The sequence below is a fragment of the Salmo trutta genome, unplaced genomic scaffold (genome assembly GCF_901001165.1).
Source record: "Salmo trutta unplaced genomic scaffold, fSalTru1.1, whole genome shotgun sequence".
Classification (NCBI taxonomy): domain Eukaryota; kingdom Metazoa; phylum Chordata; class Actinopteri; order Salmoniformes; family Salmonidae; genus Salmo; species Salmo trutta.
In genome coordinates this window covers 4,320,769-4,341,683 of record NW_021822962.1, presented here as the reverse complement: position 1 = coordinate 4,341,683, position 20,915 = coordinate 4,320,769, and the positions used below count along the sequence as shown (strand labels likewise).

The following is a 20,915-nucleotide window of genomic DNA, read 5'->3' as shown; positions in this document are numbered from 1 at the left end:
GAGGAGTAGGGGGTAGGAGACAGGAGGCTAGAGGGGTAGGGGATAGGAAACAGGAGGCTAGAGGAGTAGGAGACAGGAGACTAGAGGAGTAGGGGGTAGGAGACAGGAGACTAGAGGAGTAGGGGGTAGGAGACTAGAGGAGTAGGGGATAGGAAACAGGAGTAGGGGGTAGGAGACAGGAGACTAGAGGAGTAGGGGGTAGGAGACTAGAGGAGTAGGGGATAGGAAACAGGAGTAGGGGGTAGGAGACAGGAGACTACAGGAGTAGGGGGTAGGAGACAGGAGGCTAGAGGAGTAGGCAATAGGAAACAGGAGTAGGGGGTAGGAGACAGGAGGCTAGAGGAGTAGGGGGTAGGAGACAGGAGACTAGAGGAGTAGGGGGTAGGAGACAGGAGACTAGAGGGGTAGGGGGTAGGAGACAGGAGGCTAGAGGAGTAGGGGGTAGGAGACTAGAGGGGTAGGGGGTAGGAGACAGGAGACTAGAGGGGTAGGAGACAGGAGACTAGAGGAGTAGGGTGTAGGAGACAGGAGGCTAGAGGGGTAGGAGTCTAGAGGAGTAGGGGGTAGGAGACTAGAGGGGTAGGAGACAGGAGGCTAGAGGAGTAGGGGGTAGGAGACAGGAGACTAGAGGGGTAGGAGACAGGAGACTAGAGGAGTAGGGGGTAGGAGACAGGAGACTAGAGGGGTAGGAGACAGGAGGCTAGAGGAGTAGGGGGTAGGAGACAGGAGACTAGAGGAGTAGGGGGTAGGAGACAGGAGACTAGAGGAGTAGGGGGGAGGAGACAGGAGGCTAGAGGAGTAGGAGACAGGAGGCTAGAGGAGTAGGGGGTAGGAGACAGGAGGCTAGAGGGGTAGGAGACAGGAGGCTAGAGGAGTAGGGGGTAGGAGACAGGAGACTAGAGGAGTAGGAGACAGGAGACTAGAGGGGTAGGAGACAGGAGACTAGAGGAGTAGGGGGTAGGAGACAGGAGACTAGAGGAGTAGGGGGTAGGAGACAGGAGGCTAGAGGAGTAGGGGGTAGGAGACAGGAGGCTAGAGGAGTAGGAGACAGGAGACTAGAGGGGTAGGAGACAGGAGGCTAGAGGAGTAGGAGACAGGAGACTAGAGGAGTAGGGGGTAGGAGACAGGAGGCTAGAGGAGTAGGGGGTAGGAGACAGGAGACTAGAGGGGTAGGAGACAGGAGGCTAGAGGAGTAGGGGGTAGGAGACTAAAGGGGTAGGAGACAGGAGACTAGAGGGGTAGGAGACAGGAGGCTAGAGGGGTAGGAGACAGGAGGCTAGAGGAGTAGGAGACAGGAGACTAGAGGAGTAGGGGGTCGGAGACAGTAGGCTAGAGGAGTAGGGGGTAGGAGACAGGAGACTAGAGGGGTAGGAGACAGGAGGCTAGAGGAGTAGGGGGTAGGAGACAGGAGGCTAGAGGGGTAGGAGACAGGAGGCTAGAGGAGTAGGAGACAGGAGACTAGAGGAGTAGGGGGTAGGAGACAGGAGGCTAGAGGAGTAGGGGGTAGGAGACAGGAGACTAGAGGTGTAGGAGACAGGAGGCTAGAGGAGTAGGGGGTAGGAGACAGGAGGCTAGAGGGGTAGGAGACAGGAGGCTAGAGGAGTAGGGGGTAGGAGACAGGAGACTAGAGGGGTAGGAGACAGGAGGCTAGAGGAGTAGGAGACAGGAGACTAGAGGAGTAGGGGTAGGAGACAGGAGACTAGAGGAGTAGGAGACAGGAGACTAGAGGAGTAGGGGGTAGGAGACAGGAGACTAGAGGGGTAGGGGACAGGAGACTAGAGGAGTAGGAGACAGGAGACTAGAGGAGTAGGAGACTAGAGGGGTAGGAGACAGGAGGCTAGAGGAGTAGGGGGTAGGAGACAGGAGACTAGAGGAGTAGGGGGTAGGAGACAGGAGACTAGAGGAGTAGGGGGTAGGAGACAGGAGACTAGAGGAGTAGGGGGTAGGAGACAGGAGACTAGAGGAGTAGGGGGTAGGAGACAGGAGACTAGAGGGGTAGGGGGTAGGAGACAGGAGACTAGAGGAGTAGGGGGTAGGAGACAGGAGACTAGAGGGGTAGGAGACAGGAGACTAGAGGAGTAGGGGGTAGGAGACAGGAGAGTAGAGGAGTAGGGGGTAGGAGACAGGAGACTAGAGGAGTAGGAGACAGGAGACTAGAGGGGTAGGGGGTAGGAGACAGGAGACTAGAGGAGTAGGAGACAGGAGACTAGAGGAGTAGGGGGTAGGAGACAGGAGACTAGAGGAGTAGGGGGTAGGAGACTAGAGGAGTAGGAGACAGGAGACTAGAGGAGTAGGGGGTAGGAGACTAAAGGGGTAGGAGACAGGAGACTAGAGGGGTAGGAGACAGGAGGCTAGAGGAGTAGGAGACAGGAGACTAGAGGAGTAGGGGGTAGGAGACAGGAGGCTAGAGGAGTAGGGGGTAGGAGACAGGAGGCTAGAGGAGTAGGGGGTAGGAGACAGGAGACTAGAGGGGTAGGAGACAGGAGGCTAGAGGAGTAGGGGGTAGGAGACAGGAGGCTAGAGGGGTAGGAGACAGGAGGCTAGAGGAGTAGGGGGTAGGAGACAGGAGACTAGAGGGGTAGGAGACAGGAGGCTAGAGGAGTAGGAGACAGGAGACTAGAGGAGTAGGGGGTAGGAGACAGGAGACTAGAGGGGTAGGAGACAGGAGGCTAGAGGGGTAGGAGACTAGAGGGGTAGGGGACAGGAGACTAGAGGAGTAGGAGACTAGAGGGGTAGGAGACAGGAGACTAGAGGGGTAGGGGGTAGGAGACTAGAGGAGTAAGGGGTAGGAGACAGGAGACTAGAGGGGTAGGAGACTAGAGGGGTAGGGGACAGGAGACTAGAGGAGTAAGGGGTAGGAGACAGGAGACTAGAGGGGTAGGAGACAGGAGGCTAGAGGGGTAGGGGACAGGAGACTAGAGGAGTAGGAGACTAAAGGGGTAGGAGACAGGAGACTAGAGGGGTAGGGGACAGGAGACTAGAGGGGTAGGAGACAGGAGACTAGAGGAGTAGGAGACTAGAGGGGTAGGAGACAGGAGACTAGAGGAGTAGGGGGTAGGAGACAGGAGACTAGAGGAGTAGGGGGTAGGAGACAGGAGACTAGAGGAGTAGGGGGTAGGAGACAGGAGACTAGAGGAGTAGGGGGTAGGAGACAGGAGACTAGAGGGGTAGGGGGTAGGAGACAGGAGACTAGAGGGGTAGGAGACAGGAGACTAGTGGAGTAGGGGTAGGAGACAGGAGACTAGAGGAGTAGGGGGTAGGAGACTAGAGGAGTAGGAGACAGGAGACTAGAGGAGTAGGGGGTAGGAGACAGGAGACTAGAGGAGTAGGGGGTAGTAGACAGGAGACTAGAGGGGTAGGAGACAGGAGACTAGAGGGGTAGGGGGTAGGAGACAGGAGACTAGAGGGGTAGGAGACAGGAGACTAGAGGAGTAGGGGGTAGGAGACAGGAGGCTAGAGGAGTAGGGGGTAGGAGACAGGAGACTAGAGGAGTAGGAGACAGGAGACTAGAGGGGTAGGGGGTAGGAGACAGGAGACTAGAGGGGTAGGAGACAGGAGACTAGAGGAGTAGGGGGTAGGAGACAGGAGACTAGAGGGGTAGGAGACAGGAGACTAGAGGAGTAGGGGGTAGGAGACAGGAGAGTAGAGGAGTAGGGGGTAGGAGACAGGAGACTAGAGGAGTAGGAGACAGGAGACTAGAGGGGTAGGGGGTAGGAGACAGGAGACTAGAGGAGTAGGAGACAGGAGACTAGAGGAGTAGAGGGTAGGAGACAGGAGACTAGAGGAGTAGGGGGTAGGAGACTAGAGGAGTAGGAGACAGGAGACTAGAGGAGTAGGGGGTAGGAGACAGGAGACTAGAGGAGTAGGGGGTAGTAGACAGGAGACTAGAGGGGTAGGAGACAGGAGACTAGAGGGGTAGGGGGTAGGAGACAGGAGACTAGAGGGGTAGGAGACAGGAGACTAGAGGAGTAGGGGGTAGGAGACAGGAGGCTAGAGGAGAAGGGGGTAGGAGACAGGAGACTAGAGGAGTAGGGGGTAGGAGACAGGAGACTAGAGGAGTAGGGGGTAGTAGACAGGAGACTAGAGGGGTAGGAGACAGGAGACTAGAGTGGTAGGGGGTAGGAGACAGGAGACTAGAGGGGTAGGAGACAGGAGACTAGAGGAGTAGGGGGTAGGAGACAGGAGACTAGAGGGGTAGGGAGTAGGAGACAGGAGACTAGAGGTGTAGGAGACAGGAGGCTAGAGGGGTAGGGGGTAGGAGACAGGAGACTAGAGGGGTAGGGAGTAGGAGACAGGAGGCTAGAGGGGTAGGAGACAGGAGGCTAGAGGAGTAGGGGGTAGGAGACAGGAGACTAGAGGGGTAGGAGACAGGAGGCAAGAGGAGTAGGGGGTAGGAGACAGGAGACTAGAGGAGTAGGGGGTAGTTTTCCCTAGTCAGGTCTAGTGTTCAGGACAAACTCCTGGTCCTAGGTCCGGCCTCACAGAGTGGAACATGATTGGATAATGTTGTGCACTTTTGGAGGAGAACTCTTGCCTTCAAGCACAATATTGGACACGGATGGCACTGGTCCAACTAAATAATGTCACCCAAACAAAGAAAATGATTGGAGAATGTTTTTAAGGCATCACCCAGCCCAGATAGATCCCTCATATTCTGGGTTTCTTTCCTCCCACTCCACAGTGCCCTGGTGTCTGTCTGTCTGTGTTCTAGTCTGTCTCTCGGTCCTACCACCCCTCAGGTTAAAACAACACACTAACTTCCTTCCTGTCTGCTTCTCAACCCGCCACTCAAGAGCTGCTGCAGGAGACTTGTTGTACCACAATCACATAACCAACGCATTGCTGCATCCATGCATGACTCATTTTGCATGACAGGGGAGTTGAGCTCAGGAATGGGGGTGGAGTGTGCATGTGTGTGGTTGTTATGGTGCTGGGTGGGTAGTTTGATCATGGTGATGTCATCTTTTAATCAGCCAACAGTACATTAAAGGCTCTGAGCCTGGGAGCCATTCCATTTCCTGATAGAGTTTGGGACTTTTTTTCAATAGACTTTGAGAAAGAGGATTAATTTTGACCAGGCTCCTAGGGCCTCCCACTGTGTCTTCTCACAGAAGTGATGTGGGGTCTACTGGGGAAGGAAGTAGGAATCTGCCATTGAAGGTCCTGTAATGATACAGACCACTGAACCAGACCCTGGTAATGCTTTGTTACTGATACTGGACAGAGTCCTGCTGACACTGATGATGTCTTCTGTTGGCCTGCAGGAGGAGGACCTGAACTGTGTAAGGGACCGCTGGTCTGAGGCCCTCATCAAACGACGAGAGTACCTGGACGAGCAGATCAACAAGATCATCAACAAACAGGGTGGGTCCCAGGTCTGGACTATACAGCTCTACTCTGGACCTGTATCAGTCCTGTCTTTATTCAGCTTATTCAGCGTTCTGGACTATACAGCTCTACTCTGGACCTGTATCAGTCCTGTCTTCATTCAGCTTATTCAGCGTTCTGGACTATACAGCTCTACTCTGGACCTGTATCAGTCCTGTCTTCATTCAGCGTTCTGGACTATACAGCTCTACTCTGGACCTGTATCAGTCCTGTCTTTATTCAGCTTATTCAGCGTTCTGGACTATACAGCTCTACTCTGGACCTGTATCAGTCCTGTCTTTATTCAGCTTATTCAGCGTTCTGGACTATACAGCTCTACTCTGGACCTGTATCAGTCCTGTCTTTATTCAGCGTTCTGGACTATACAGCTCTACTCTGGACCTGTATCAGTCCTGTCTTCATTCAGCTTATTCAGCGTTCTGGACTATACAGCTCTACTCTGGACCTGTATCAGTCCTGTCTTTATTCAGCATTCTGGACTATACAGCTCTACTCTGGACCTGTATCAGTCCTGTCTTTATTCAGCTTATTCAGCGTTCTGGACTATACAGCTCTACTCTGGACCTGTATCAGTCCTGTCTTTATTCAGCTTATTCAGCGTTCTGGACTATACAGCTCTACTCTGGACCTGTATCAGTCCTGTCTTTATTCAGCATTCTGGACTATACAGCTCTACTCTGGACCTGTATCAGTCCTGTCTTTATTCAGCGTTCTGGACTATACAGCTCTACTCTGGACCTGTATCAGTCCTGTCTTTATTCAGCGTTCTGGACTATACAGCTCTACTCTGGACCTGTATCAGTCCTGTCTTTATTCAGTGTTCTGGACTATACAGCTCTACTCTGGACCTGTATCAGTCCTGTCTTCATTCAGCTTATTCAGCGTTCTGGACTATACAGCTCTACTCTGGACCTGTATCAGTCCTGTCTTCATTCAGCTTATTCAGCGTTCTGGACTATACAGCTCTACTCTGGACCTGTATCAGTCCTGTCTTTATTCAGCGTTCTGGACTATACAGCTCTACTCTGGACCTGTATCAGTCCTGTCTTCATTCAGCTTATTCAGCGTTCTGGACTATACAGCTCTACTCTGGACCTGTATCAGTCCTGTCTTCATTCAGCGTTCTGGACTATACAGCTCTACTCTGGACCTGTATCAGTCCTGTCTTTATTCAGTGTTCTGGACTATACAGCTCTACTCTGGACCTGTATCAGTCCTGTCTTTATTCAGCGTTCTGGACTATACAGCTCTACTCTGGACCTGTATCAGTCCTGTCTTTATTCAGCTTATTCAGCGTTCTGGACTATACAGCTCTACTCTGGACCTGTATCAGTCCTGTCTTCATTCAGCTTATTCAGCATTCTGGACTATACAGCTCTACTCTGGACCTGTATCAGTCCTGTCTTTATTCAGCGTTCTGGACTATACAGCTCTACTCTGGACCTGTATAAGTCCTGTCTTTATTCAGCGTTCTGGACTATACAGCTCTACTCTGGACCTGTATCAGTCCTGTCTTTATTCAGCTTATTCAGCGTTCTGGACTATACAGCTCTACTCTGGACCTGTATCAGTCCTGTCTTTATTCAGCTTATTCAGCGTTCTGGACTATACAGCTCTACTCTGGACCTGTATCAGTCCTGTCTTTATTCAGCTTATTCAGCGTTCTGGACTATACAGCTCTACTCTGGACCTGTATCAGTCCTGTCTTCATTCAGCTTATTCAGCGTTCTGGGCTATACAGCTCTACTCTGGACCTGTATCAGTCCTGTCTTCATTCAGCTTATTCAGCGTTCTGGACTATACAGCTCTACTCTGGACCTGTATCAGTCCTGTCTTCATTCAGCTTATTCAGCGTTCTGGACTATACAGCTCTACTCTGGACCTGTATCAGTCCTGTCTTTATTCAGCGTTCTGGACTATACAGCTCTACTCTGGACCTGTATCAGTCCTGTCTTTATTCAGCTTATTCAGCGTTCTGGACTATACAGCTCTACTCTGGACCTGTATCAGTCCTGTCTTCATTCAGCGTTCTGGACTATACAGCTCTACTCTGGACCTGTATCAGTCCTGTCTTTATTCAGCTTATTCAGCGTTCTGGACTATACAGCTCTACTCTGGACCTGTATCAGTCCTGTCTTTATTCAGCTTATTCAGCGTTCTGGACTATACAGCTCTACTCTGGACCTGTATCAGTCCTGTCTTCATTCAGCGTTCTGGACTATACAGCTCTACTCTGGACCTGTATCAGTCCTGTCTTCATTCAGCTTATTCAGCGTTCTGGACTATACAGCTCTACTCTGGACCTGTATCAGTCCTGTCTTTATTCAGCTTATTCAGCGTTCTGGACTATACAGCTCTACTCTGGACCTGTATCAGTCCTGTCTTTATTCAGCGTTCTGGACTATACAGCTCTACTCTGGACCTGTATCAGTCCTGTCTTTATTCAGCTTATTCAGCGTTCTGGACTATACAGCTCTACTCTGGACCTGTATCAGTCCTGTCTTTATTCAGCTTATTCAGCGTTCTGGACTATACAGCTCTACTCTGGACCTGTATCAGTCCTGTCTTTATTCAGCTTATTCAGCGTTCTGGACTATACAGCTCTACTCTGGACCTGTATCAGTCCTGTCTTTATTCAGCTTATTCAGCGTTCTGGACTATACAGCTCTACTCTGGACCTGTATCAGTCCTGTCTTCATTCAGTGTTCTGGACTATACAGCTCTACTCTGGACCTGTATCAGTCCTGTCTTTATTCAGCGTTCTGGACTATACAGCTCTACTCTGGACCTGTATCAGTCCTGTCTTTATTCAGCTTATTCAGCGTTCTGGACTATACAGCTCTACTCTGGACCTGTATCAGTCCTGTCTTTATTCAGCGTTCTGGACTATACAGCTCTACTCTGGACCTGTATCAGTCCTGTCTTTATTCAGCTTATTCAGCGTTCTGGACTATACAGCTCTACTCTGGACCTGTATCAGTCCTGTCTTTATTCAGCTTATTCAGCGTTCTGGACTATACAGCTCTACTCTGGACCTGTATCAGTCCTGTCTTCATTCAGCGTTCTGGACTATACAGCTCTACTCTGGACCTGTATCAGTCCTGTCTTTATTCAGCGTTCTGGACTATACAGCTCTACTCTGGACCTGTATCAGTCCTGTCTTTATTCAGCGTTCTGGACTATACAGCTCTACTCTGGACCTGTATCAGTCCTGTCTTTATTCAGCTTATTCAGCGTTCTGGACTATACAGCTCTACTCTGGACCTGTATCAGTCCTGTCTTTATTCAGCATTCTGGACTATACAGCTCTACTCTGGACCTGTATCAGTCCTGTCTTTATTCAGTGTTCTGGACTATACAGCTCTACTCTGGACCTGTATCAGTCCTGTCTTCATTCAGCTTATTCAGCGTTCTGGACTATACAGCTCTACTCTGGACCTGTATCAGTCCTGTCTTCATTCAGCGTTCTGGACTATACAGCTCTACTCTGGACCTGTATCAGTCCTGTCTTCATTCAGCGTTCTGGACTATACAGCTCTACTCTGGACCTGTATCAGTCCTGTCTTTATTCAGCGTTCTGGACTATACAGCTCTACTCTGGACCTGTATCAGTCCTGTCTTTATTCAGCTTATTCAGCGTTCTGGACTATACAGCTCTACTCTGGACCTGTATCAGTCCTGTCTTTATTCAGCGTTCTGGACTATACAGCTCTACTCTGGACCTGTATCAGTCCTGTCTTTATTCAGCTTATTCAGCGTTCTGGACTATACAGCTCTACTCTGGACCTGTATCAGTCCTGTCTTCATTCAGCGTTCTGGACTATACAGCTCTACTCTGGACCTGTATCAGTCCTGTCTTTATTCAGCATTCTGGACTATACAGCTCTACTCTGGACCTGTATCAGTCCTGTCTTCATTCAGCTTATTCAGCGTTCTGGACTATACAGCTCTACTCTGGACCTGTATCAGTCCTGTCTTTATTCAGTGTTCTGGACTATACAGCTCTACTCTGGACCTGTATCAGTCCTGTCTTCATTCAGCTTATTCAGCGTTCTGGACTATACAGCTCTACTCTGGACCTGTATCAGTCCTGTCTTCATTCAGCGTTCTGGACTATACAGCTCTACTCTGGACCTGTATCAGTCCTGTCTTTATTCAGAGTTCTGGACTATACAGCTCTACTCTGGACCTGTATCAGTCCTGTCTTCATTCAGCTTATTCAGCGTTCTGGACTATACAGCTCTACTCTGGACCTATATCAGTCCTGTCTTCATTCAGCGTTCTGGACTATACAGCTCTACTCTGGACCTGTATCAGTCCTGTCTTCATTCAGCGTTCTGGACTATACAGCTCTACTCTGGACCTGTATCAGTCCTGTCTTTATTCAGCATTCTGGACTATACAGCTCTACTCTGGACCTGTATCAGTCCTGTCTTCATTCAGCTTATTCAGCGTTCTGGACTATACAGCTCTACTCTGGACCTGTATCAGTCCTGTCTTTATTCAGCATTCTGGACTATACAGCTCTACTCTGGACCTGTATCAGTCCTGTCTTTATTCAGCGTTCTGGACTATACAGCTCTACTCTGGACCTGTATCAGTCCTGTCTTTATTCAGCGTTCTGGACTATACAGCTCTACTCTGGACCTGTATCAGTCCTGTCTTTATTCAGCTTATTCAGCGTTCTGGACTATACAGCTCTACTCTGGACCTGTATCAGTCCTGTCTTTATTCAGCTTATTCAGCGTTCTGGACTATACAGCTCTACTCTGGACCTGTATCAGTCCTGTCTTCGTTCAGCGTTCTGGACTATACAGCTCTACTCTGGACCTGTATCAGTCCTGTCTTTATTCAGCTTATTCAGCGTTCTGGACTATACAGCTCTACTCTGGACCTGTATCAGTCCTGTCTTTATTCAGCGTTCTGGACTATACAGCTCTACTCTGGACCTGTATCAGTCCTGTCTTCATTCAGCTTATTCAGCGTTCTGGACTATACAGCTCTACTCTGGACCTGTATCAGTCCTGTCTTCATTCAGCGTTCTGGACTATACAGCTCTACTCTGGACCTGTATCAGTCCTGTCTTCATTCAGCTTATTCAGTGTTCTGGACTATACAGCTCTACTCTGGACCTGTATCAGTCCTGTCTTCATTCAGCTTATTCAGCGTTCTGGACTATACAGCTCTACTCTGGACCTGTATCAGTCCTGTCTTTATTCAGCTTATTCAGTGTTCTGGACTATACAGCTCTACTCTGGACCTGTATCAGTCCTGTCTTCATTCAGCTTATTCAGCGTTCTGGACTATACAGCTCTACTCTGGACCTGTATCAGTCCTGTCTTTATTCAGTGTTCTGGACTATACAGCTCTACTCTGGACCTGTATCAGTCCTGTCTTTATTCAGCGTTCTGGACTATACAGCTCTACTCTGGACCTGTATCAGTCCTGTCTTTATTCAGCGTTCTGGACTATACAGCTCTACTCTGGACCTGTATCAGTCCTGTCTTCATTCAGCGTTCTGGACTATACAGCTCTACTCTGGACCTGTATCAGTCCTGTCTTTATTCAGCGTTCTGGACTATACAGCTCTACTCTGGACCTGTATCAGTCCTGTCTTCATTCAGCTTATTCAGTGTTCTGGACTATACAGCTCTACTCTGGACCTGTATCAGTCCTGTCTTTATTCAGCTTATTCAGCGTTCTGGACTATACAGCTCTACTCTGGACCTGTATCAGTCCTGTCTTCATTCAGTGTTCTGGACTATACAGCTCTACTCTGGACCTGTATCAGTCCTGTCTTTATTCAGCTTATTCAGCGTTCTGGACTATACAGCTCTACTCTGGACCTGTATCAGTCCTGTCTTCATTCAGCTTATTCAGCGTTCTGGACTATACAGCTCTACTCTGGACCTGTATAAGTCCTGTCTTTATTCAGCATTCTGGACTATACAGCTCTACTCTGGACCTGTATCAGTCCTGTCTTTATTCAGCGTTCTGGACTATACAGCTCTACTCTGGACCTGTATCAGTCCTGTCTTCATTGAGCTTATTCAGCGTTCTGGACTATACAGCTCTACTCTGGACCTGTATCAGTCCTGTCTTTATTCAGCGTTCTGGACTATACAGCTCTACTCTGGACCTGTATCAGTCCTGTCTTTATTCAGCGTTCTGGACTATACAGCTCTACTCTGGACCTGTATCAGTCCTGTCTTTATTCAGCGTTCTGGACTATACAGCTCTACTCTGGACCTGTATCAGTCCTGTCTTCATTCAGCTTATTCAGCGTTCTTAGTGGGCAGGTTTTTCCCTTTTGGGACTTGGTTTCTGTTACACACCTCGTCCTCACACTCCTCTCTGTCTCTGTCTCTCTCTCTCTCTGTCTCATTCTCTGTCTCTGTCTCTCTGTCTCTCTCTCTGTCTCTGTCTCTCTGTCTCTCTCTCTGTCTCTGTCTCTCTCTCTGTCTCTCTCTCTGTCTCTGTCTCTCTCTCTCTCTCTCTCTGTCTCTGTCTCTGTCTCTCTGTCTCTCTCTCTGTCTCTGTCTCTCTAGAGAAGTCAGAAGAGGACATGGAGAGAGAGGCCAGGCTGGTGGAACAGTGGGTAGGGCTGACTGAGGAAAGGAACGCTGTACTGGTGCCTGCGCCTGGCAGTGGCATACCTGGTGCTCCTGCTCACTGGTCAGTCTGGTGGTCATTCTGTAATACACTCAATCAAATAATCACTGAATGGATGTCTGCTTTTCTACATTACACAACCTTAGAGTTTGTCTCTCTGTAGTACTGTTTAAAGTGATCTGACTCTGTGTTCTACTGTTTCACTGTTGCAGGGCTCCCTCTGCTGGGATGGAAGCTCACATCCCTGTCCTCTTCCTGGACCTGAATGGTAAGGCCTGGAATCACCTTAATAGTGGCACTGAACCACTTTATGTCTCACTGGACTGAAGAATTACAACCATCATAGTCCAACTGCACCTCTACAGCAGACAACCTGACAGTGAATCAACAGTTAACAGGACCTAACCTCTAACATCAGACTGTACCTCTACAGCAGACAACCTGACAGTGAATCAACAGTTAACAGGACCTAACCTCTAACATCAGACTGTACCTCTACAGCAGACAACCTGACAGTGAATCAACAGTTAACAGGACCTAACCTCTGACATCAGACTGTACCTCTACAGCAGACAACCTGACAGTGAATCAACAGTTAACAGGACCTAACCTCTGACATCAGACTGTACCTCTACAGCAGACAACCTGACAGTGAATCAACAGTTAACAGGACCTAACCTCTAACATCAGACTGTACCTCTACAGCAGACAACCTGACAGTGAATCAACAGTTAACAGGACCTAACCTCTGACATCAGACTGTACCTCTACAGCAGACAACCTGACAGTGAATCAACAGTTAACAGGACCTAACCTCTGACATCAGACTGTACCTCTACAGCAGACAACCTGACAGTGAATCAACAGTTAACAGGACCTAACCTCTAACATCAGACTGTACCTCTACAGCAGACAACCTGACAGTGAATCAACAGTTAACAGGACCTAACCTCTAACATCAGACTGTACCTCTACAGCAGACAACCTGACAGTGAATCAACAGTTAACAGGACCTAACCTCTAACATCAGACTGTATCTCTACAGCAGACAACCTGACAGTGAATCAACAGTTAACAGGACCTAACCTCTGACATCAGACTGTACCTCTACAGCAGACAACCTGACAGTGAATCAACAGTTAACAGGACCTAACGTCTAACATCAGACTGTATCTCTACAGCAGACAACCTGACAGTGAATCAACAGTTAACAGGACCTAACCTCTAACATCAGACTGTATCTCTACAGCAGACAACCTGACAGTGAATCAACAGTTAACAGGACCTAACCTCTAACATCAGACTGTATCTCTACAGCAGACAACCTGACAGTGAATCAACAGTTAACAGGACCTAACCTCTAACATCAGACTGTACCTCTACAGCAGACAACCTGACAGTGAATCAACAGTTAACAGGACCTAACCTCTAACATCAGACTCTACCTCTACAGCAGACAACCTGACAGTGAATCAACAGTTAACAGGACCTAACCTCTAACATCAGACTGTACCTCTACAGCAGACAACCTGACAGTGAATCAACAGTTAACAGGACCTAACCTCTAACATCAGACTGTACCTCTACAGCAGACAACCTGACAGTGAATCAACAGTTAACAGGACCTAACCTCTAACATCAGACTGTACCTCTACAGCAGACAACCTGACAGTGAATCAACAGTTAACAGGACCTAACCTCTAACATCAGACTGTATCTCTACAGCAGACAACCTGACAGTGAATCAACAGTTAACAGGACCTAACCTCTAACATCAGACTGTATCTCTACAGCAGACAACCTGACAGTGAATCAACAGTTAACAGGACCCAACGCTGCCGGGGTTAACTCTATCCTACCCAAAGAGCACGGCAGCCAGTTCTTCTACCTGCCAATCATCAGACACAGTGATGACGAGGTAGAGTACTGTGTGTGTGTAGGTCTGTGTATGTCTGTGTGTGGACGTGTTTAACTCTTCTTGTGGGGACCAGAAGTCCCACAAAAAAATATTGTGGGGACCAAAAGAAAATTGACCAACTGGGGACATTTTGTTGGTCCCCACGAGGTCAAATGCTATTACTAGGGGGGTTAGGGTTAAGGTTACGTTAAGGGTTAAAAGCTAGGGTTAGGAGCTAGGGTTAGGAGCTAGGGTTAGGTTTAGGGTTAGGTTTAGGGTTAGGAGCTAGGTTTAGGGTTAGGAGCTAGGGTTAGGAGCTAGGGTTAGGTTTAGGGTTAGGTTTAGGGTTAGGAGCTAGGTTTAGGGTTAGGAGCTAGGGTTAGGAGCTAGGGTTAGGAGCTAGGGTTAGGAGCTAGGGTTAGGAGCTAGGGTTAGGTTTAGGGTTAGGAGCTAGGGTTAGGAGCAGAGTTAGGAGCTAGGGTTAGGAGCTAGGGTTAGGAGCTAGGGTTAGGTTTAGGGTTAGGTTTAGGGTTAGGAGCTAGGGTTAGGAGCTAGGGTTAGGTTTAGGGTTAGGTTTAGGGTTAGGAGCTAGGTTTAGGGTTAGGAGCTAGGGTTAGGAGCTAGGGTTAGGTTTAGGGTTAGGTTTAGGGTTAGGAGCTAGGTTTAGGGTTAGGAGCTAGGGTTAGGAGCTAGGGTTAGGAGCTAGGGTTAGGAGCAGAGTTAGGAGCTAGGGTTAGGAGCTAGGGTTAGGAGCTAGGGTTAGGTTTAGGGTTAGGAGCTAGGGTTAGGTTTAGAGTTAGGAGCTAGGGTTAGGAGCTAGGGTTAGGAGCTAGGTTTAGGGTTAGGTTTAGAGTTAGGAGCTAGGGTTAGGAGCTTGGGTTAGGTTTAGAGTTAGGAGCTAGGAGCTAGGTTTAGGGTTAGGAGCTAGGGTTAGGAGCTAGGGTTAGGAGCTAGTGTTAGGTTTAGAGTTAGGAGCTAGTGTTAGGTTTAGGGTTAGGAGCTAGGGTTAGGTTTAGAGTTAGGAGCTAGGGTTAGGGTTAGGAGCTAGGGTTAGGAGCTAGGGTTAGGTTTAGGAGCTAGGGTTAGGTTTAGGGTTAGGAGCTAGGGTTAGGAGCTAGTGTTAGGTTTAGGGTTAGGAGCTAGGGTTAGGGTTAGGAGCTAGGGTTAGGAGTTAGGGTTAGGAGCTAGGGTTAGGTTTAGGGTTAGGTTTAGGGTTAGGAGCTAGGTTTAGGGTTAGGAGCTAGGGTTAGGAGCTAGGGTTAGGAGCAGAGTTAGGAGCTAGGGTTAGGTTTAGGGTTAGGGGCTAGGGTTAGGAGCTAGGGTTAGGTTTAGAGTTAGGAGCTAGGGTTAGGTTTAGAGTTAGGAGCTAGGGTTAGGTTTAGAGTTAGGAGCTAGGGTTAGGAGCTAGGGTTAGGTTTAGAGTCAGGAGCTAGGGTTAGGTTTAGAGTTAGGAGCTAGGGTTAGGAGCTAGGGTTAGGAGCTAGGGTTAGGTTTAGAGTTAGGAGCTAGTGTTAGGTTTAGGGTTAGGAGCATTGGGTTAGGTTTAGAGTTAGGAGCTAGGGTTAGGGTTAGGAGCTAGGGTTAGGAGCTAGGGTTAGGAGCTAGTGTTAGGTTTAGAGTTAGAAGCTAGGGTTAGGTTTAGGAGCTAGGGTTAGGTTTAGAGTTAGGAGCTAGGGTTAGGAGCTAGGGTTAGGTTTAGAGTTAGGACCTAGGGTTAGATTTAGAGTTAGGAGCTAGGGTTAGGTTTAGAGTCAGGAGCTAGGGTTAGGTTTAGAGTTAGGAGCTAGGGTTAGGTTTAGGGTTAGGAGCTAGGGTTAGGAGCTAGTGTTAGGTTTAGAGTTAGGAGCTAGTGTTAGGTTAGGGTTAGGGTTAGGGTTAGGGTTAGGGAGCTAGGGTTAGGGTTAGGAGCTAAGGTTAGGAGCAAGGGTTAGGTTTAGGAACTAGGGTTAGGAGCTAGAGTTAGGTTTAGGAATGAGGGTTAGGACCTAGGTTTAGGGTTAGGGTTTAGGGTTAGGAACTAGGGTTAGGGTTAGGAGCTGTGGTTAGGTTTAGGGTTAAGGTTACGTTAAGGTTAGGAGCTAGGGTTAGGAGCTAGGGTTCGGTTTAGAGTTAGGAGCTAGGGTTCGGTTTAGAGTTAGGAGCTAGGGTTAGGTTTAGGGTTAAGGTTAGGGTTAGGGTCAGGGGTTAGGGAAAATTTGATTTTGAATTAGACTGAATTGTGTGTCCCCACAAGGTTAGCTGTACAAGAGAGAGGGTGTGTGTGTGTGCATGCGCGCGTCCACTGGCCACTTCCCGTTTTCCAGAAATCCCAGTTGGAAGATTCCCGAAATCAGGAGGAAATATGCAGGAAACCCGGAAGTCCTCCAATCAGGATTTTGTGAAAACCTGAGAATAATTTTGGGAAACTTACCGGAATTTTGCAACCCTAAGAATAATAGTTGTGAGTGTTTTCCAGGGTGCAGTGTAGCAGGTAAATACCTCCTGTCATCTGTCCTCCTGCCACTAGGTGTCAGCGGTGTGCTCCTGGGACTCATCCATCCACGACTCTGTGCACCTGAACCGCGTGACGTCACCCAACGAGCGTATCTACGTGATCGTTAAATCCACGGTGCAGCTCAGCCATCCTGCCTCCATGGAACTGGTGGTCCGCAAGAGGATCTCTGTCAACATCTACAACAAACAGGTCTGCACTGACTGGACTGGAGACACACACACACACACACACTGACACACATATAGACTGACAGACACACACACACACAGACTGACTGACAGACAAACATCTGTCAACATCTACAACAAACAGGTCTGCACTGACTGGACTGGAGACACACAAACACACACACACTGACACACATATAGACTGACAGACACACACACAGACTGACAGACAGACAAACATCTGTCAACATCTACAACAAACAGCCCTGACCGGCCTGGTGACTACTGACATGGCTGACAGCACATAATTAGATTAGATTAGAGAAACATTAAAGCCCGGTTTCCCCGACCCAGATTAAGCCTAGCCCTGGACTAACAGGCCTGCTAGGACTGGGTTTCACCTCTGTCCAGGAATCCGGCCCTGTAACTCTCTCTGTCTGGCAGCCTGTTACTCAATGTGCAGAACAGGTAGGCTTTCATGAGGAAGCCTTAAAATATAGTCTTTTTTTATTCCATGTCTGTGATGTAGTGTACTCAGTACTGATCCACCATGTTGTTTTTCTCTGCCGTAGAGCTTCACCCAGAGTCTGAAGAGAAGGATGTCCTTGAAGAACACACTGTACTCAGTACTGATCCACCATGTTGTTTTTCTCTGCCGTAGAGCTTCACCCAGAGTCTGAAGAGAAGGATGTCCTTGAAGAACACACTGTACTCCTGTGGAGTCACCTATGAGATCCTGTCTAATATACCAAAGGTAAACAGCTTCACTGTTACTGTGTGATGTCAGTGTCACTGTGTTAAATATAGTATACCAACAATAACTAGTCTAAACTATCTGCAGGGGACTAGTATCCAAATAAAGTTAGAAACTATTTTTATTTCATTTTTGGTATCCAGAGATAATGGTACAATAAAAGTATTGTTGATTCATTTTTTTAAGGAGTGAGGGAGTCCCCCTTCTCACATGTTTTAGGTTTATTTCATTAGACAGGTTATATTTTATATCAAATCAAAGGTTATGTGTCACATGCTTGGTAGACAACAGGTGTAGACTAACGGTGAAATGCTTTCGTACGGGTCCTTTTCCACCAATGCACAGTTAAAAGATAAAATAAAAAATTGTGACAGTGAATAACAAGTAAAAATAACATGGCTATATACAGGAAGTAGAAAATAACATGCCTATATACAGGAAGTAGAAAATAACATGGCTATCTATATACAGGAAGTAGAAAATAACATGGCTATATACAGGAAGTAGAAAATAACATGGCTATATACAGGAAGTAGAAAATAACATGGCTATAAACAGGGAGTAGAAAATAACATGGCTATATACAGGGAGTAGAAAATAACATGGCTATATACAGGGAGTAGAAAATAACATGGCTATATACAGGGAGTAGAAAATAACATGGCTATCTATATACAGGGAGTAGAAAATAACATGGTTATATACAGGAAGTAGAAAATAACATGGCTATCTATATACAGGGAGTAGAAAATAACATGGCTATATACAGGAAGTAGAAAATAACATGGCTATCTATATACAGGAAGTAGAAAATAACATGGCTATCTATATACAGGGAGTAGAAATAACATGGCTATATACAGAGAGTAGAAAATAACATGGCTATTTATATACAGGGAGTAGAAAATAACATGGCTATCTATATACAGGGAGTAGAAAATAACATGGCTATATACAGGAAGTAGAAATAACATGGCTATCTATATACAGGGAGTAGAAAATAACATGGCTATCTATATACAGGGAGTAGAAAATAACATGCCTACATTGTTAACTCTCTTAGACAGCTGTACCACCCTTGGACACAGTTTGGTTAACTCTCATAGACAGCTGTACCACCCTAGGACACAGTTTGGTTAACTCTCATAGACCTCTACACCACCCTAGGACACAGTTTGGTTAACTCTCATAGACAGCTATACCACCCTAGGACACAGTTTGGTTAACTCTCATAGACCTCTACACCACCCTAGGACACAGTTTGGTTAACTCTCATAGACAGCTATACCACCCTAGGACACAGTTTGGTTAACTCTCATAGACAGCTGTACCACCCTAGGACACAGTTTGGTTAACTCTCATAGACAGCTGTACCACCCTAGGACACAGTTTGGTTAACTCTCATAGACAGCTGTACCACCCTAGGACACAGTTTGGTTAACTCTCATAGACCTCTACACCACCCTAGGACACAGTTTGGTTAACTCTCATAGACCTCTACACCACCCTAGGACACAGTTTGGTTAACTCTCATAGACAGCTGTACCACCCTAGGACACAGTTTGGTTAACTCTCATAGACAGCTGTACCACCCTAGGACACAGTTTGGTTAACTCTCATAGACAGCTATACCACCCTAGGACACAGTTTGGTTAACTCTCATAGACCTCTACACCACCCTAGGACACAGTTTGGTTAACTCTCTTAGACAGCTGTACCACCCTAGGACACAGTTTGGTTAACTCTCATAGACCTCTACACCACCCTAGGACACAGTTTGGTTAACTCATAGACAGCTGTACCACCCTAGGACACAGTTTGGTTAACTCTCATAGACAGCTGTACCACCCTAGGACACAGTTTGGGTAACTCTCTTAGACCTCTACACCACCCTAGGACACAGTTTGGTTAACTCTCATAGACCTCTACACCACCCTAGGACACAGTTTGGTTAACTCTCATAGACCTCTACACCACCCTAGGACACAGTTTGGTTAACTCTCTTAGACAGCTGTACCACCCTAGGACACAGTTTGGTTAACTCTCTTAGACAGCTGTACCACCCTAGGACACAGTTTGGTTAACTCTCATAGACCTCTACACCACCCTAGGACACAGTTTGGTTAACTCATAGACAGCTGTACCACCCTAGGACACAGTTTGGTTAACTCTCATAGACAGCTGTACCACCCTAGGACACAGTTTGGTTAACTCTCATAGACAGCTGTACCACCCTAGGACACAGTTTGGTTAACTCTCTTAGACAGCTGTACCACCCTAGGACACAGTTTGGTTAACTCTCTTAGACCTCTACACCACCCTAGGACACAGTTTGGTTAACTCTCTTAGACCTCTACACCACCCTAGGACACAGTTTGGTTAACTCTCATAGACAGCTGTACCACCCTAGGACACAGTTTGGTTAACTCTCATAGACAGCTGTACCACCCTAGGACACAGTTTGGTTAACTCTCATAGACAGCTGTACCACCCTAGGACACAGTTTGGTTAACTCTCATAGACCTCTACACCACCCTAGGACACAGTTTGGTTAACTCTCATAGACAGCTGTACCACCCTAGGACACAGTTTGGTTAACTCTCATAGACCTCTACACCACCCTAGGACACAGTTTGGCTAACTCTCATAGACCTCTACACCACCCTAGGACACAGTTTGGTTAACTCTCATAGACAGCTGTACCACCCTAGGACACAGTTTGGTTAACTCTCATAGACAGCTGTACCACCCTAGGACACAGTTTGGGTAACTCTCTTAGACCTCTACACCACCCTAGGACACAGTTTGGTTAACTCGCATAGACCTCTACACCACCCTAGGACACAGTTTGGTTAACTCTCATAGACCTCTACACCACCCTAGGACACAGTTTGGTTAACTCTCATAGACCTCTACACCACCCTAGGACACAGTTTGGTTAACTCTCTTAGACAGCTGTACCACCCTAGGACACAGTTTGGTTAACTCTATTAGACAGCTGTACCACCCTAGGACACAGTTTGGTTAACTCTCATAGACAGCTGTACCACCCTAGGACACAGTTTGGTTAACTCTCATAGACCTCTACACCACCCTAGGACACAGTTTGGTTAACTCTCATAGACAGCTGTACCACCCTAGGACACAGTTTGGTTAACTCTCATAGACAGCTGTACCACCCTAGGACACAGTTTGGTTAACTCTCATAGACAGCTGTACCACCCTAGGACACAGTTTGGTTAACTCTCTTAGACCTCTACACCACCCTAGGACACAGTTTGGTTAACTCTCATAGACAGCTGTACCACCCTAGGACACAGTTTGGTTAACTCTCATAGACAGCTGTACCACCCTAGGACACAGTTTGGTTAACTCTCATAGTCCTCTACACCACCCTAGGACACAGTTTGGTTACCTCTCATAGACAGCTATACCACCCTAGGACACAGTTTGGTTAACTCTCATAGACCTCTACACCACCCTAGGACACAGTTTGGTTAACTCTCTTAGACAGCTGTACCACCCTAGGACACAGTTTGGTTAACTCTCATAGACAGCTGTACCACCCTAGGACACAGTTTGGTTAACTCTCTTAGACCTCTA

At 47.7% G+C, this 20,915-nt stretch overlaps 1 protein-coding gene across 1 annotated transcript in view; it reads left to right on the top strand.

Moving 5' to 3' along the window:
• LOC115187803 (kinesin-like protein KIF13A) overlaps positions 1 to 20,915 on the top strand; it is a gene marked incomplete at its 5' end in the record, with an annotated part of 72,257 nt that overhangs the window by 34,808 nt on the left and 16,534 nt on the right. Inside the window, 6 exon segments of the mRNA XM_029746848.1 lie at positions 5,265 to 5,364; positions 11,937 to 12,063; positions 12,213 to 12,268; positions 13,794 to 13,918; positions 16,404 to 16,580; positions 17,220 to 17,312. Coding sequence (XP_029602708.1) covers positions 5,265 to 5,364; positions 11,937 to 12,063; positions 12,213 to 12,268; positions 13,794 to 13,918; positions 16,404 to 16,580; positions 17,220 to 17,312 — 678 coding nt within the window.